This window comes from Chelonoidis abingdonii, chromosome 23 (assembly GCF_003597395.2).
Source record: "Chelonoidis abingdonii isolate Lonesome George chromosome 23, CheloAbing_2.0, whole genome shotgun sequence".
NCBI lineage: Eukaryota > Metazoa > Chordata > Testudines > Testudinidae > Chelonoidis > Chelonoidis abingdonii.
Genome location: NC_133791.1, coordinates 18,124,235 through 18,137,305, shown reverse-complemented (window position 1 = coordinate 18,137,305; position 13,071 = coordinate 18,124,235). Strand labels below are relative to the sequence as shown.

The window sequence follows — 13,071 nt, the reverse complement described above, 5'->3', positions numbered from 1 at the left end:
CTACTGTCCTTTGTTTCCAAACAGATCTAAATTTATATCCATATAATTATTTGGAACCTTGAGGACTTTTGTTTCTGTCTGGCTCCTTGCTTGGCTGGCAGGTGACATTGTTTTTGTTCGTAAGTGTCGCAATGACAGCGATCCGACCCTGTTCAGATCACGCTGTGTCCCAGCGCGTGTGAAGCTGAGGAACACCCAGCTGGTAATTGCAGGGATGCCTTTTGGATGTGGACACCATTTACTTTGTCTATAGATAGCTTTGGCTCAGAGCTCATTTGAGCCAGCAGTCTGAACGGAGCGATGTCCTGCTCTATCTCCTGCATCGGCGTTGCTTATCGTGCTATCAGAGCTGAAGTTACTGGGTTAATTCTGCAGTGTGAATGACCCCAAGGAATGATGAACTGAACTGACGAGTGTGTGTGGGGAGGAGAGAGGTGACTAAGTGGAAAGCCCATAGAACAATATCTTTGAAGGAAATGCTACCACATTGTCAAAGCTTCCTGGCCTTCCTCCTTGTCCAACTGCTAGTGTCTATATTTAAGTTATGAGCTCAGCCCACAGCTACAGCCACAGGCAGGAAATTACTTCACAGGAGAGTCACATGTGAAGGAGTATTTGATCACCACACTCCAAACAGTTTCTTTTTGGCCAAGTGGCTAATTAGACTGAGAGGGGTTTGTTTTAAATTGTTCATTTTATGCTTTATAAGGATATTTGCAGGAGACAGCTCACCAGGACATAGAAAATGCACAGAGCTCTTTAAAGCAGGGGTGAGCAATACTGTGCGTCTTGTACAGCACGGAGCACATTGTTGAAGATCTGCAAGCGATAAGTGTGCAGGTTATAGGTGTGGTATTGGTAAGTGCAGGTAGTTGGGGCTGGATTGCTGTAGGGTGGTTACACGGGGATGGCACAGAGTTGTTAGGGTTGTTCTGTTTATGTTTTTACCGGGTATACAGGCAGATGTTTGGAGACACCTTGGTGATCATTTTGCTAGCACAGTTATAGAACCAGGGATGGGTGCTTATAATGATGATTTTCCACCCCAGGCTGTCTCTGGATTATTTTCAGCTGGTGGCAAGCCATTCCCAACCATTTCATTATCTGATTAGAGCATCCATGTTTCAATCTGTGTTAGCCTAAACTACCTTTAAAGGGTTGTCACTAGCTTGGCTCCCTGCTAGTCAATGTGGACATGAGCTGGGTACTAACTAGATCACTATCCCAAACTAGAGATGACCTCCAGAGGTTGGTCTGTACTGCCATGGGTTGGGTACCATGAGTTTTAGCTAAAATCCTGTCCCACTCCACTTCCTTGATCTTACCACATCCTTTCCCTCAGCTGGCTCCCCCATGATTTCCGAATTAAATCCAAGCTTCCCATCCTCCCTTTCAAGGTTCTGTTCAATTCCACCCCTGGCTGTGCCTTTGGTTTCCTTTCTTACTGCCCTCCGGTGCCTTCATTCGTTCAAGCCTGCAGCCAAACAGCTTCCTTCACATCCTTTTCCCACTGTCGTTTTTCAGGTCACTTTCCATGTTGTCTCCGACTCTGGGAGCTCTCTCCTCTAACCCACTGTCCCTGGTGCCCCACTGAAAACCCTGTCCTTCTGCCAGGCTCGCTAGGATTGACCCACCTGAGCTATCTGGGCAGCTGCCCAGCTGTTTGAAAAATAAATAATCCTGTAATAATCCTAGTGTCTCAGGCCTGTCTTGTCTTGTCTGTTCATTTAGGCTGGAAGCCCCGTGGACTAATGGCCACATGTGCCTTGTGTAGCACCAAGCCCTCGGCTGTCCTTCACTAAGAACTCTGTTCGATGGCTTTTGTGTGTATAATAGATGCTGTCTCCCATCCATTGCACAGTGGTAGCACTTTATTCTGCCATGTGGAGGTCACCAGTTTAGTCACTGGATGCCCACTCCAGCTTGACATGCCCTGGAACTGTTGTAGGCTTTGCAATCAGCCCCCAAGGATGGCAGGATAGCATCACATCCCTTTGATGATAGGCATGTGGACTGTGCCCTCCTCCCAAGTAACTTCTCATTGTTTTATTTCCTCCTTTCTTAAACCCTCCCATTGTTGGTCCCACCTCTCAGCTGAGATTGGAAACTCTTTGGGGAAGGAGTCTGGCATCCCTGCAAAGTGCCATGCACATACATAGCGCTATGGAAGTAATAATTTGGTGAACGTCTCTGCAGCAGCAGCTCTGATGGCTTCTGCCGCACGCTGCCTGCTGGAAGAGGCTTCAGGAATGCAGGCCCAGTCCTCAGGTTGTTTGAAAGAGGGGATGTTCCACTTTGTTTCTGCAAGATCCAGGTTCCACTAATGTCTAACGCGGAGCAGGTGTGTTCTTCTTGGGGGTTGGGCGTGTCACCCATCCCTTGATGTATCTGTGTGCCTGTAATTCAGCTGCACAGTTCTGTGTCCATTGATCCATAGCAGTCGTGACCACTTCATGCAGTTCCCCATTATTGACCCCGGAAGCTCTTTCTTGCGGGTCTCCTGCTGGATGTGTTTGGTGTTGAGTTTTTGTGTGCAAAGTTTGGGTTGCATCCCCAGTGCTAACAGCCCAGCAGGCCCTAATTACAATGGTGTGATTCAGAGGCCCTTAGTCAACCTTTGGAGGAATCACTGTGTGTGCATGTCTGCTGTGTACAGGCGCCCCACATTCATGGGGCTGGGTGCCGTCACATGACCGTGAGCCTTTCAGCAAAAGCAAGTCACACGAGTGCGTCGCCCAGCTCCTGACATTACAGACGAAAGACTCATTGCATGCACATGCGTTTGCACTAGACTCGCCCCTGATGTCGCTGTAGATTGGATGTGGGTGTGGCAGAATGGTAGCAAAACAGGGCTTTGTACAGTACAGGGCTACACCCCCTGCACAGAGTTATTTTTCTCAGATAAATATCGCAGGTATATGTTTGTGCCCATCCAGTTTGTCGCTAATACTAGGCTGCACGGGACCCCTTAGTTGTCTGTCAGTTGAGAAGTGCTAGCTTTCAGGGCAGTCTGGCAGATAAGGAAGGGGAGGCTGCATTAGGAATCCTGCTCATGAAAGATTCTTGAGGCACCCGATATCAGTTCAAATAGAAACTGCCATGCTGACTTATTGTGTGCTGCCCATAGGAGCACCAGAATGCCCAACGCTGTTTTAAGGTGTTGCCAATGGACCGTGCCCTGGCGCCTCTGGCACTGTGGTTCAGAAGGCAGGTTCCTCCTCACTGCAGCTAAAGAAAATGCTGATGCCCTGTGTCAGATGATCCTTAAAGAATGCAGGAAGCATGCTGTGAAACTTCTGTTTCTGCTGACGTTACTTCCCCTAGTGGAAACGCTGCAGAAACTCCTTGGAGATGTGTAGAAATCCGGATAAAAAATGCTCAGTGGCCATCACAGTTCAGAGGCAGAGGAGATGATATAATCCTGGGGATTTGCTGACTGTTTACAAGCAGCAGGACAGTGCGATACAGTTCCCTAAATAAAAAAAGATTGAATTCTTGGGACTGCTCTCCAGTGCGATCAACGTAGCAGTGTTGGAGAGTCTTAAGCAGGCTGTAAACTACGAATGGCGTTGGCTCATTTCTAGCTGTGCAAACGAAGAACAGGGACGGAATCTGAAACGGTCTAAATTGGTTTGGGGAAGGAGGGGAAGAAAATGAGGAAATGCTTAAAATAGTTCAGCCATTTGCTGCTGAGACCTGGATTCCTTCCCAGACATGGGAAATTCCCATAATCGGGGCAGTGAGGTGTTCAGGAGCTTTCAGCCAAGGATAATAATCCATCATGGCCTTCCAGTGCTAGGTGTACATACGGAGACTGATTGCAAGATGAGCAGGTGAGGTGAGATGGTCAAGGGAAGAGACATTCCCGACGAAGGTGAGATAAAGATCATCCTTGTCATATGATAGAACCTCTCTGCTGGTGATCTCAAAGGAGTTACAAGCATTGCTACTTCATTATACCTCGTGACAGCCCTGTGAGAGAAGCACGAAGTTACATATGTAACAAAACAAAAAATCATGAGTAAGATCCTTTGCTGGGGTAATTCAGCAAAGCTCCATTGATTTCAGTGGAGCGATGCTGATTTCCATCAGCTTGTATAGCCTCTGACTCATAGTTGGCTGAAAAATCACATGATAAGTCAGCAGAGGGCCTGATTTTTTATTTTTTTTTTTGGTTTGCTCAGCATCTGCTCCTTCCGCTTTCTCCAGTCAGTGGCAGAGCCGAGAAGAAGAGCGACAATCCTGGCGGGACATATGTTAGTGTCATGGAAGGAGACCTGTCAGGACTCCTTGGATTCTACTCCAGCTCCCCCGTGTTGCATGAATTGTGCGTAGCTGGGATGAGCCATGAACTTCTGCTCTCTAATTATAGGTCTGGCACCAATTTATTCTGTGGCAGGCATTTAACCTCCTTGTGTCTCAGTTCCTTGCCTCTGAAATAGGGAAACGCTTGTACATTGCGGGATGGAGTATTCCCTAAGCCTGTGCAATGAGAGTCCCATTGGGAGTGAAGTGTTGTTACTATTGTAGTGAACATGGTAAAGAGAAGCCACTTTGGTAAAGGGAGCAAATGTCCATTTCATGCTTCCAGGGTGTGGCTTATAAATAGGGAGGGAAACCCCGAAGGTGGGGAGTGTGCAGAATCTCCTAGAACGGGGCCTTTTAGGGAGAAACAGCAGAGTCTCCCGTATTCTGTTTAGTAGCAATATAATGGTGAGTTTCCAGGTGGCTTAAATGCAGACTGGAATGAGTCCATAACACCACTTGTTGGATTCCTGACCAAACACTTTTATTCCCTAAATCAATGAACTCTGTACATTCTGCTTGTCCCATCCCTGAGCAACCACCTCCCTCAAAGCACGGAGCTGCCGTGGATAAATTTGTAGGGCCTATCAGAACCCACCCTGCTTTACATCTGTTGCTAAACGGGACCGTGCCTTTAAATGTGACTTTATTCCTGGCCCTTAGGCCTCCTCACTGTGGGAACGTGTTAAAGCATTGGCTGTAGATAATGTCTGTCATAGATGTTGAATAACTGAATATTATGCCGTTCATCCCCCACCCTGGAACTGCCTATTAGCATAATCTTCCAGAGTATTTTCATCCATCAAAAAGCTGAGAAAATATGATTAGCTTTATGCCGAGGGGTGGGGGAAAAGGATTTGGAGGAATAAACTGGGATAAAGATTGAAGTGGGGTGTGAGTTCCAGGGGGGTTGAATGGTCTTTTTTCCAAACATGAACGGTGACAGCTTGTTACCACCACTGTCCTGTCAACACAGACCAGAGCCTGCAGGATGGATCGTGCTTACTGTACAAACTTCCAGAGAAGCCAGCGCCTCCTGATTATATTTAAAAGTAATTAGAAAGCTTTGATCTGTGTCTTAGCGGCACACCCTTGTACATGAATCATTCTGGTGGGGTTGTGGAGCCAGCCTGCCTGGAGAACTCGCTGCTATGGAAGGAACAAAGAGAATGACGGCACTAAAAAGCATCTGATTCCACCTGGGATCGAGCCTGTGACTAATCTGAGAACCACACCGGTGGCTTTATGGTGGGTGTCTTAGAATGATTGCAGAGAGCTCAGCCTGTGCCCAGCTCAGCTGAGAGCACAGAGGAAGATACGTTCCCTGCCTCTAGGAGTTTCCATCTAGATTACACAGAACAGACAGACATACACTGTGTGGTCAGATGAGTCAAACTTCACGCTTCCATCCTAGGTTGGACTGGCTGCTCCCAAGCACAGCAGGCCTTTCTCCTGCTTGGGAGTAGGATTCCCTGGTGGGATCAGTTCTACACAGGAAACCCTTGCTCTGGAGGGCTCTCTTCAGGCCGGGGATGTTGGCCTGAATTCTGTGATTTGTAAGGGAGTCTACAGTGCAGTGAGGTTTTTCCAACGTTGAGAGTCAAGACAGCCCTTCCCCACCACCCCCCATCTACTTTGCTCTGTTACTCCAGCGTAAATCTGTTCTAATTCCACTGACATTATTTGGGCGAGGCTGGGTTTACATCACTTGTACTGAGAGCAGAGTTTGGTCCTAAGTGGGAAGCAACTTCTAATTAATCCATAAACCAGTAACCATTTTAGATCCTACCAGATTTAAAGCCTCAGCTAAGATCTCACACTCGAAAAAGCACTTAGAGAGAATCCTGCCCCTTAATCCATACAACCAAAGGCTTGGCTCTAATTATCTGAGCCTGACGCTTCACAGCTACTAGCCACAGCCTGATGTCTGTCTGTTTAGCTGAGAACAGTGAAGCAGGGGCCACCTTGGCGATAGCTCGGAGGACTGCAAATTAGATGGGTCTGATGCTGGGGCTTGATAAAATTCAGTCCTGGGCCAGTGCTGGAAAGAGGCTGTGTGCCCGAGGGATCAAATGTGGTTTTATGGTCTGCTGTCTTGTAAACTGTCAGAGCTAGAAACAAATGTTTTTGGCCACTGGAAAGCTGTGACCTGCGACTATTGCATAAAGCAGCAGGGCCAGCCTTCTAAACTGGCTTCTCTGTTGTGCTCATGTGGCACCTTTGGGATAGTTAGTGTCTGAAATGCAGGGGCTTTGTCCGTGTAGAAAATTCTGAGCACAAACAGGCTGCATCGAGGGCCCCTCAAAACCTTGTCTCAGCTTGTCTCCTGAACTGATAGTGAGGCTAACGGATAAAATCACACTGGCATTGAAGCTGGGGGTAAAAAAGAAAAAAGGATAATCCAACTGGTTTTTAGAGTTCATTATTAACTCCAGACTGCTACCATTGGTCTAGAAACAGGGATCAAAACGGGAAAGAACGTCAGTGGCTCTGATGAATTGTCTGGCCAAGGCAAGTCTGCTCAGAGTATGAGAGCTCCTTATCTTCGGTCAAAGACTGCGTGGGAGGACTCTCTCTCGCTCTCTAGATATGACATTGGATGGGCTCCAATGCTCTTCTGTTTGGGCAAAAGAAACAACATTTGCCATTTGTTGCACTTGATTTCGCAGACCTAAAGCATGACCAATCATGTCTTCTTATTTCCAGTCGTTGACTTCCTAGCCAAGCTAAGCAGGGAGACCTCACTTTAATTCTTCAGGGTCCCTCTTCTCTGGAAACTCTTCAGAGTCTGATCTGGTATAGCTCAGAGTTGGAAAAGGTCAGTGCGAACACCTGTGATTCCTTCATTTGTTATATAGAAATCGTGCTGGTGGGAGTCTGAGGTCGTAAGAATTAGAGGTGATCAAGGCCTATTAGATCATTTTCCTCATTCCCTAGGAGTCTAGTTCAGGATCACATTGTGCCAATCACATGGTTCCTCACTACCATACTACCTATGCTCTATAGGAGTAGTTTAATGTGAGGCATATGACTGAGACTAGAATGTAATCGGTAATCCTACTGTATGAATCCTGAGTATGTGTAAGAAATGGCCCCAAATAAGATGCTAAGCCATATAGCGTGTGAGAGAATTAGGATTTAGAGCTAAGGGGACTTCTGGTGTCTCTCAGTATTTTTTGCAAAAACAGAAAAATAATTCACAGTGTACTGCAAGAAAGAAAAGGTCTGGGCCCTCTGAGCCGTCGGCTGGGATTCCTTGGCTGGAGCAGTCCCATACTGCGGATGTAGCCTCTCTCCTGGTCTCCATGTTCCCGTCCCAGTGAAAGTGCCTTCCTGCTTAAGTGCAACGGGAAAAGATAAAGGTCCATTTTTCAGGCCATGAAATCGGATCTTAATGGAACCCCGGGGGCTGATGGTGAAGACTCTTGTTTTATAAGCCCAATTACGCAACACTGTCAGAGACCAGTCCAGTGGGGTGAGGTGTATCAGCAGCATTCTGTAGTCCAGTGGTTCTCAAACTATTGTACTGGTGACCCCTTTCACACAGCAAGCCTCTGAGTGTGACCCCCCCCCCAAATTAAAAACACTTGTTTATATATTTAACACCATTATAAATGCTGGAGGCAAAGCAGGGTTTGGGGTGGAGGCTGACAACTCGCGACCCCCCATGTAATAACCTCGCAACCCCCTGAGGGGCCCAATCCCCAGTTTGAGAACCCCTGCTGTAGTCCTAGCATGCCATGGGGGAATGTGTGGAGCTCAGATCCTCGCTAGCGAAGAGCCCTTTATCAATATCAAAGACAAACAAGGTCTGACTTAAGCCAATAGTAGTAAGGAAAGGGTTCCTGCCTCTCTCTGTCCTTAATCTTCTCCTGTGATTCTTTCATTTTGCTGAGGTCTCTGATCCGTGTCCAATCTTAAAGTACGTAATGTGGTGCTGCAATAGCTAGGAACAGCCCTAGCTTTAATGGTCTTGTCTCTTCCCTGTTTACACCGATATCCTGTCTGATCCACTGGTCATTTAGATCCAGTGTGATTATCCAAATGGAGCTCAACTGGATTTGGTGTAGTAAAAAGTGTTACTAGCCAATAATAAATAATGTTCTTGTCTAGTTCCTTTCATCTGGTAACCCCAAAATGTCTTATGACTGGGAATGGAGCCTCACGACACACCTGTGGCGTCGGTGATGATACTCCATTTTACACCTTGGGAAAATGAGACACAGAGTGGGAAGGGGACTTGCCCAAGGCCATATAGTGAGTCTGTGGCAGAGTCAGCAATAGCATCCAGACCCCTTGATTTCATCATTTCAAACTGGTTCTGTAAACTGTGAGCCAAGTAAGCATGATTTGGTTTATAAACCCCCTGGAAAAACTGTGTCTAATGGAACCCCCAACATACCTTTTAACTCCAGTGCAGAGAGCTCCAGCAGCATGACCATTGAGTAACATGTTGAGCTGCATTTTCTGAAATGAGTACATGCTTCTGGGGATTATTTTGTTCCTCCCAGTGCTTCAGGGTGCTCTTGAAAACAAGTTGCTGCACCTCTCTGAGCTAGATCTAGGTGTGACTTATTAAATTGTGGTTTATTAATGCTTTTCTGTAGTGCTTGCGGAGTTTCAAGGGGGGTATTCTGTTGCCTGCATGATTACCAGCGGTGATAGTGTTTAGTGTATGTGAAGATTGGGGTAGAGATGCAACACCTTCGATCCAGACATGCAAACGGACGATATCTGAGCTTTGCGACAGACCTGCTGCTAGGTTTGGAGAACACGCTGAGCAGCCTCCTACGCGTGTTCTAATGTGCGTGAGTGGAGGCTGTTGATATCACAGATGGCGGCTCAGAGCCATTCTTTAGCGAGGTGCTGACATCTGCAAGAACAGCGGCTGTTGGTGAGAAATGACAGGATAATCTTTGCTCTGTTTAAAGCTTACGTAGAACCCATCTGACTGTTCATGTGGGCAGACTGACCTGGAGCTGGGTACTTAAACCAGGCCGTGGCAGCTGCCATCTGAGTCTCTCTTTTTCCCAAGGCCATGGCAGTTCTGTGACTAACCAGGAGGCATTGTGGGAGCAGTGCAAATGAGCCTGCCTTTTGAAACCCGTCAGTGCAGAGCCAGCCTCTAGAATCCGATTCTGTTCTTTCCCCATCTAGCGCATTCGGTGTGGACAATCTCAGAGCACTTTACAGACCTTAAAAACTGAAGTCTCGTTGCCGCCCTGAGTGGCAGGACAGTGTCACCACCCTTGTTTTATAGATGGGGAAACTGAAGCACAGAGGCAAAATGAGTCAACCAAAGTTGCACAGCGAGTCAGTCACCAAGCTGGGAATGGAAACCAGATCTCCTGGCTCCTGCCAAAGTCACAAGACCATTTTCTAGGCATGTAGGTCAGTCTGAGGCTTAGTACAGCCAATTAGCTGCAATGATACTTTACTGATTACAAAGATGCATGGCCATCTTGTTGCATCTGTGTAATACTATGTGCTTCTCCTGGGCCTGTAACCTGGGGGGCCCTAACTGCACCACAAACATTAATGAATTAAACTCCAGCCCCTCCCTGGGTATTATCCCCATTTTATAGATGGGGAAACTGAGGGGGTGATTTGCCAGTGGTGCCCCAGTAACTCCGTCAGAGCCAGGAACTGAACTCCCAGCCCTGCGCCCTAACCCAAAAGCTCAGCTGGTTGTATAAAAAGGGAGAATTGGATTGATGTGTCATTACCCTTTGGAGAGATGCTTGGGGAGAGCTCATGTTCTATTTGAGCAGTTGTCCTATTGAATGATGAATGTTCGTTTTATAGCACATGCCCGGCTGTGAGAACCGTTGCCTACACATCAGAGTTCCACACGCTGACTTTGTCTGGTGCTGAGCTCTGCTCACACCCCCGATAACCTGGTTTCTTTAGTGACCACTCAGGCAGAAAAGCAGAGGGGACTTCAGCAGAGACACAACATCCACACCCAGTGAAGTGCCTGTCTCACTAGTGTCAGCGCAGCCATAGGCTCCGACTCCGTGGGTGCTCTGGGGCAGGAGAACCCACCCCAGCTCAACCCTGCCTCCTCCCATGAGCATGCCGCCGAGTCCTGCTTCTCCCCCCTCCCTCCCAGCGCTTGTGCTGTAAAACCACTGCGGGGAAGGAGAAGAAACGCGGCGCGCTCAGGGAAGAGGTGGGATTGGGGCAGGATTTGGGGACTGGTCCAATAGGGGCAGGGAGGGGGCGGAGTTGGGGTAGGGGCAGGGGGACGCGAGCACCCACCAGCGCCAAGGACAGCTGGTGCCTGTGAGTGCAGCTCTTGTGAATCCAGTGAAAATTGTTGCCATCTCTCGCTCGTGCGCACATGGCGTCTGCAGAGCAATGTTCCATAGATGCTGTTGTACATCCATAAGCCATTTCAAGGCCTCTCTTGTGACATTGCGGATAACATCCAGTTCACCTCTGAAGCCATATTTGAGGCACTGCATTCTGATTTGTTGGGTGGTTCAGATGTTCTTACCGCAGTCGCAGGAAGCAGAGTCTTCGATTTTCAACTTGTGCATCAAGTAGCCACATCATCCATGGCTGGGTCAGTAATAATATGCTCGTTTGGAACGGTAGATGAGGTCCAGACACTCTGCCATTCCCTGGCTGGATCCAGAGGCCTGGGGAGGTCATAGTGCCATCTCCAAAACCAGGCAATTAAACAGGCTGTTTATTCAGTACTTCTCATTAAAAATGGGTCAAGATTGGCCTGTGTTTCCAAGTACTGCTGACTCATAAAGCACTGAAGTGAATGGCTAGTATCCAAAGCATAAGGAATATATATTTAGTCACAAAAACATGCTGGAAACATGCAGTGACAATAAAGAAATATGAATCCTGCTGAGAAATCCCCTTCCCTTTAAAAGCACAGCCTTGCTGGCTGACCTGTGGTGCATGTCTCTGTGCCTCTTGGAAAATTGCCTGCCAAACATACACATGGGTGCAAGCTGGTGGGTTTTTCAATGTGCTCAGCAAGCCATGGCACAGACCAAAGGAGAGTCTTGCAGTCCATTATGTCGTCTGTCTGGTAGGGCACTAAGGCGCAAGGAGATAGGTGGATGCAGCCCCAGTGAAGTCTTATGGAATTGCACTTGTTTGCCCCAGGTCCGAATGTGGCACTGAAACTGCATATGGTGAATTAAGGGCTCGGGGTTTCCTTACGTCAGGGTGGGTCACTGAAGGAATGTATGACTATGGCCCTCGAGACTGTAATGTAATTGACTGAAACTTGGAGGATTAGTCCCCTACTCAGTAGCTGACTCCGTCTCTTCTGTTTTCAGTTGCAGAGTTACTTTGCAGCCTGTGAGGATGAGACCCCAGCAATTAGGAATCATGACAAAGTCCTGCAGCGACTATGTGAGCACCTGGATCACGCTCTGCTTTATGGGTAAGATCTACCATGCTGTGGGATGATGTGTTCAGCTGACCTGTGCCCCACCCAAGTTGCAGAGCTGGGCTTGAAGAAGGGATGGGTGTTCAGGAAGGGGAACAAATGATTTCATTATGTGGTATCCTAGTGGGATCCCTGGATGCATATTTTGACTACCTGCTTCTAAACCCCCATGTCAAAGTCATCCTAGCTGGAAAAAAATACTGCAGGGCACCAAGATTAGGGCCCCAATTCTTGTTTCCTCCTTTTCAATCTCTTCCTTTTGTCTTTCCCTCACCATTTGAAAGGTCCTGTCCTCTCCTCCTCCCACCTCTCTGAATTTCCTCCCCTTCTCCTCTCTGTTTTTTATTCAGAACCAGGTGCTTGGGTTTTGAAAAAGTCATCCCAATTAGGAAACACTCTGTAGCTCATCTTGTCCCAGCCTGAAACTGAGACACCTTGAGTGGTGCTCTTGTGACACGACGTTCAAAGTGAGGTGGTTTCCAATATGGACTATGGAGAGCACATCCCTCCCTCCACTTTTTCTAGGCGAAAACTTACTTGCTTCAGGATCTGAAAGTGATGAATTCTTTCCTTTCTGTTTCCATTCCCCCAGGCTGCAAGATATCTCTTCAGGCTACTGGGTCCTGGTCATTCACTTCACCCGCAGGGAAGCCATCAAGCAGATAGAAGTCCTGCAACATGTGGCCACCAATTTGGGGCGCAGTGAGTATTTTGTTCTTCACCTTCTAGAGCCACTCTCTCCATGGGCGAGTTGTAGTTCTGAGAAAGCTGGCATGAGATCTGAGTCGGCTTTTAATTGCTGTGTGTGACATTCTGGTCTGTGTTCGCACTTGGTGTATGCAGGAAGTCAGTGAAGCAATAGCCACACATGCAGGACCGACGCTAGGGTTTCTTATGCCCTAGGCGCACAGTCATTTTGCCGCCCCCCGCGCTGATCCCGCGGCTCCGGTGGAGCTGCCGCAGTCATTCCTGCGGAGGGTCCGTTGGTCCGTGGCTCCGGTGGAGCTACCGCAGCTGTGCCAGCAGGAGGTCCACCGGAGCCGCGCGAGCAGCCGACTGTCCGCAGGCATAACTGCGGCAGCTCCACCGGAGCCGCAGACCAACGGACCCTCTGCAGGCATGTCTGTGGTAGGTCAACCGGAGCTGCCTGCTGTCCCCTTGGCAAAATGCCACCCCCCCCCCCCCGAATAATCCTGGTGCCCTAAGTGATAGTGCTGGCCCTGCACACATGCGATCTCGGAAGCTGGCCCTGTGGTACAGTCAGCGGTTCTCCTCCATGTTTGCCTTGTCCAGACCAGGAAGTGGGGGGTCATTGTGTGGTGACCATGGGTAGCACAGGCTGTTTGTTA

At 48.3% G+C, this 13,071-nt stretch overlaps 1 protein-coding gene across 10 annotated transcripts in view; it reads left to right on the top strand.

The window, feature by feature from the left end:
• PLEKHM2 (pleckstrin homology and RUN domain containing M2) overlaps positions 1-13,071 on the top strand; it is a 55,786-nt gene that overhangs the window by 13,759 nt on the left and 28,956 nt on the right. For 9 of the 10 annotated variants that reach the window (XM_075060300.1, XM_032787622.2, XM_032787621.2 and 6 more), the window contains exons 2-3: positions 11,610-11,716; positions 12,315-12,424. In XM_075060300.1, coding sequence (XP_074916401.1) covers positions 11,610-11,716; positions 12,315-12,424 — 217 coding nt within the window. Of the gene's footprint in view, positions 1-2,075; positions 2,342-11,609; positions 11,717-12,314; positions 12,425-13,071 lie in introns of those variants that run through there. The other variant, XM_075060299.1, reaches the window with a different exon arrangement.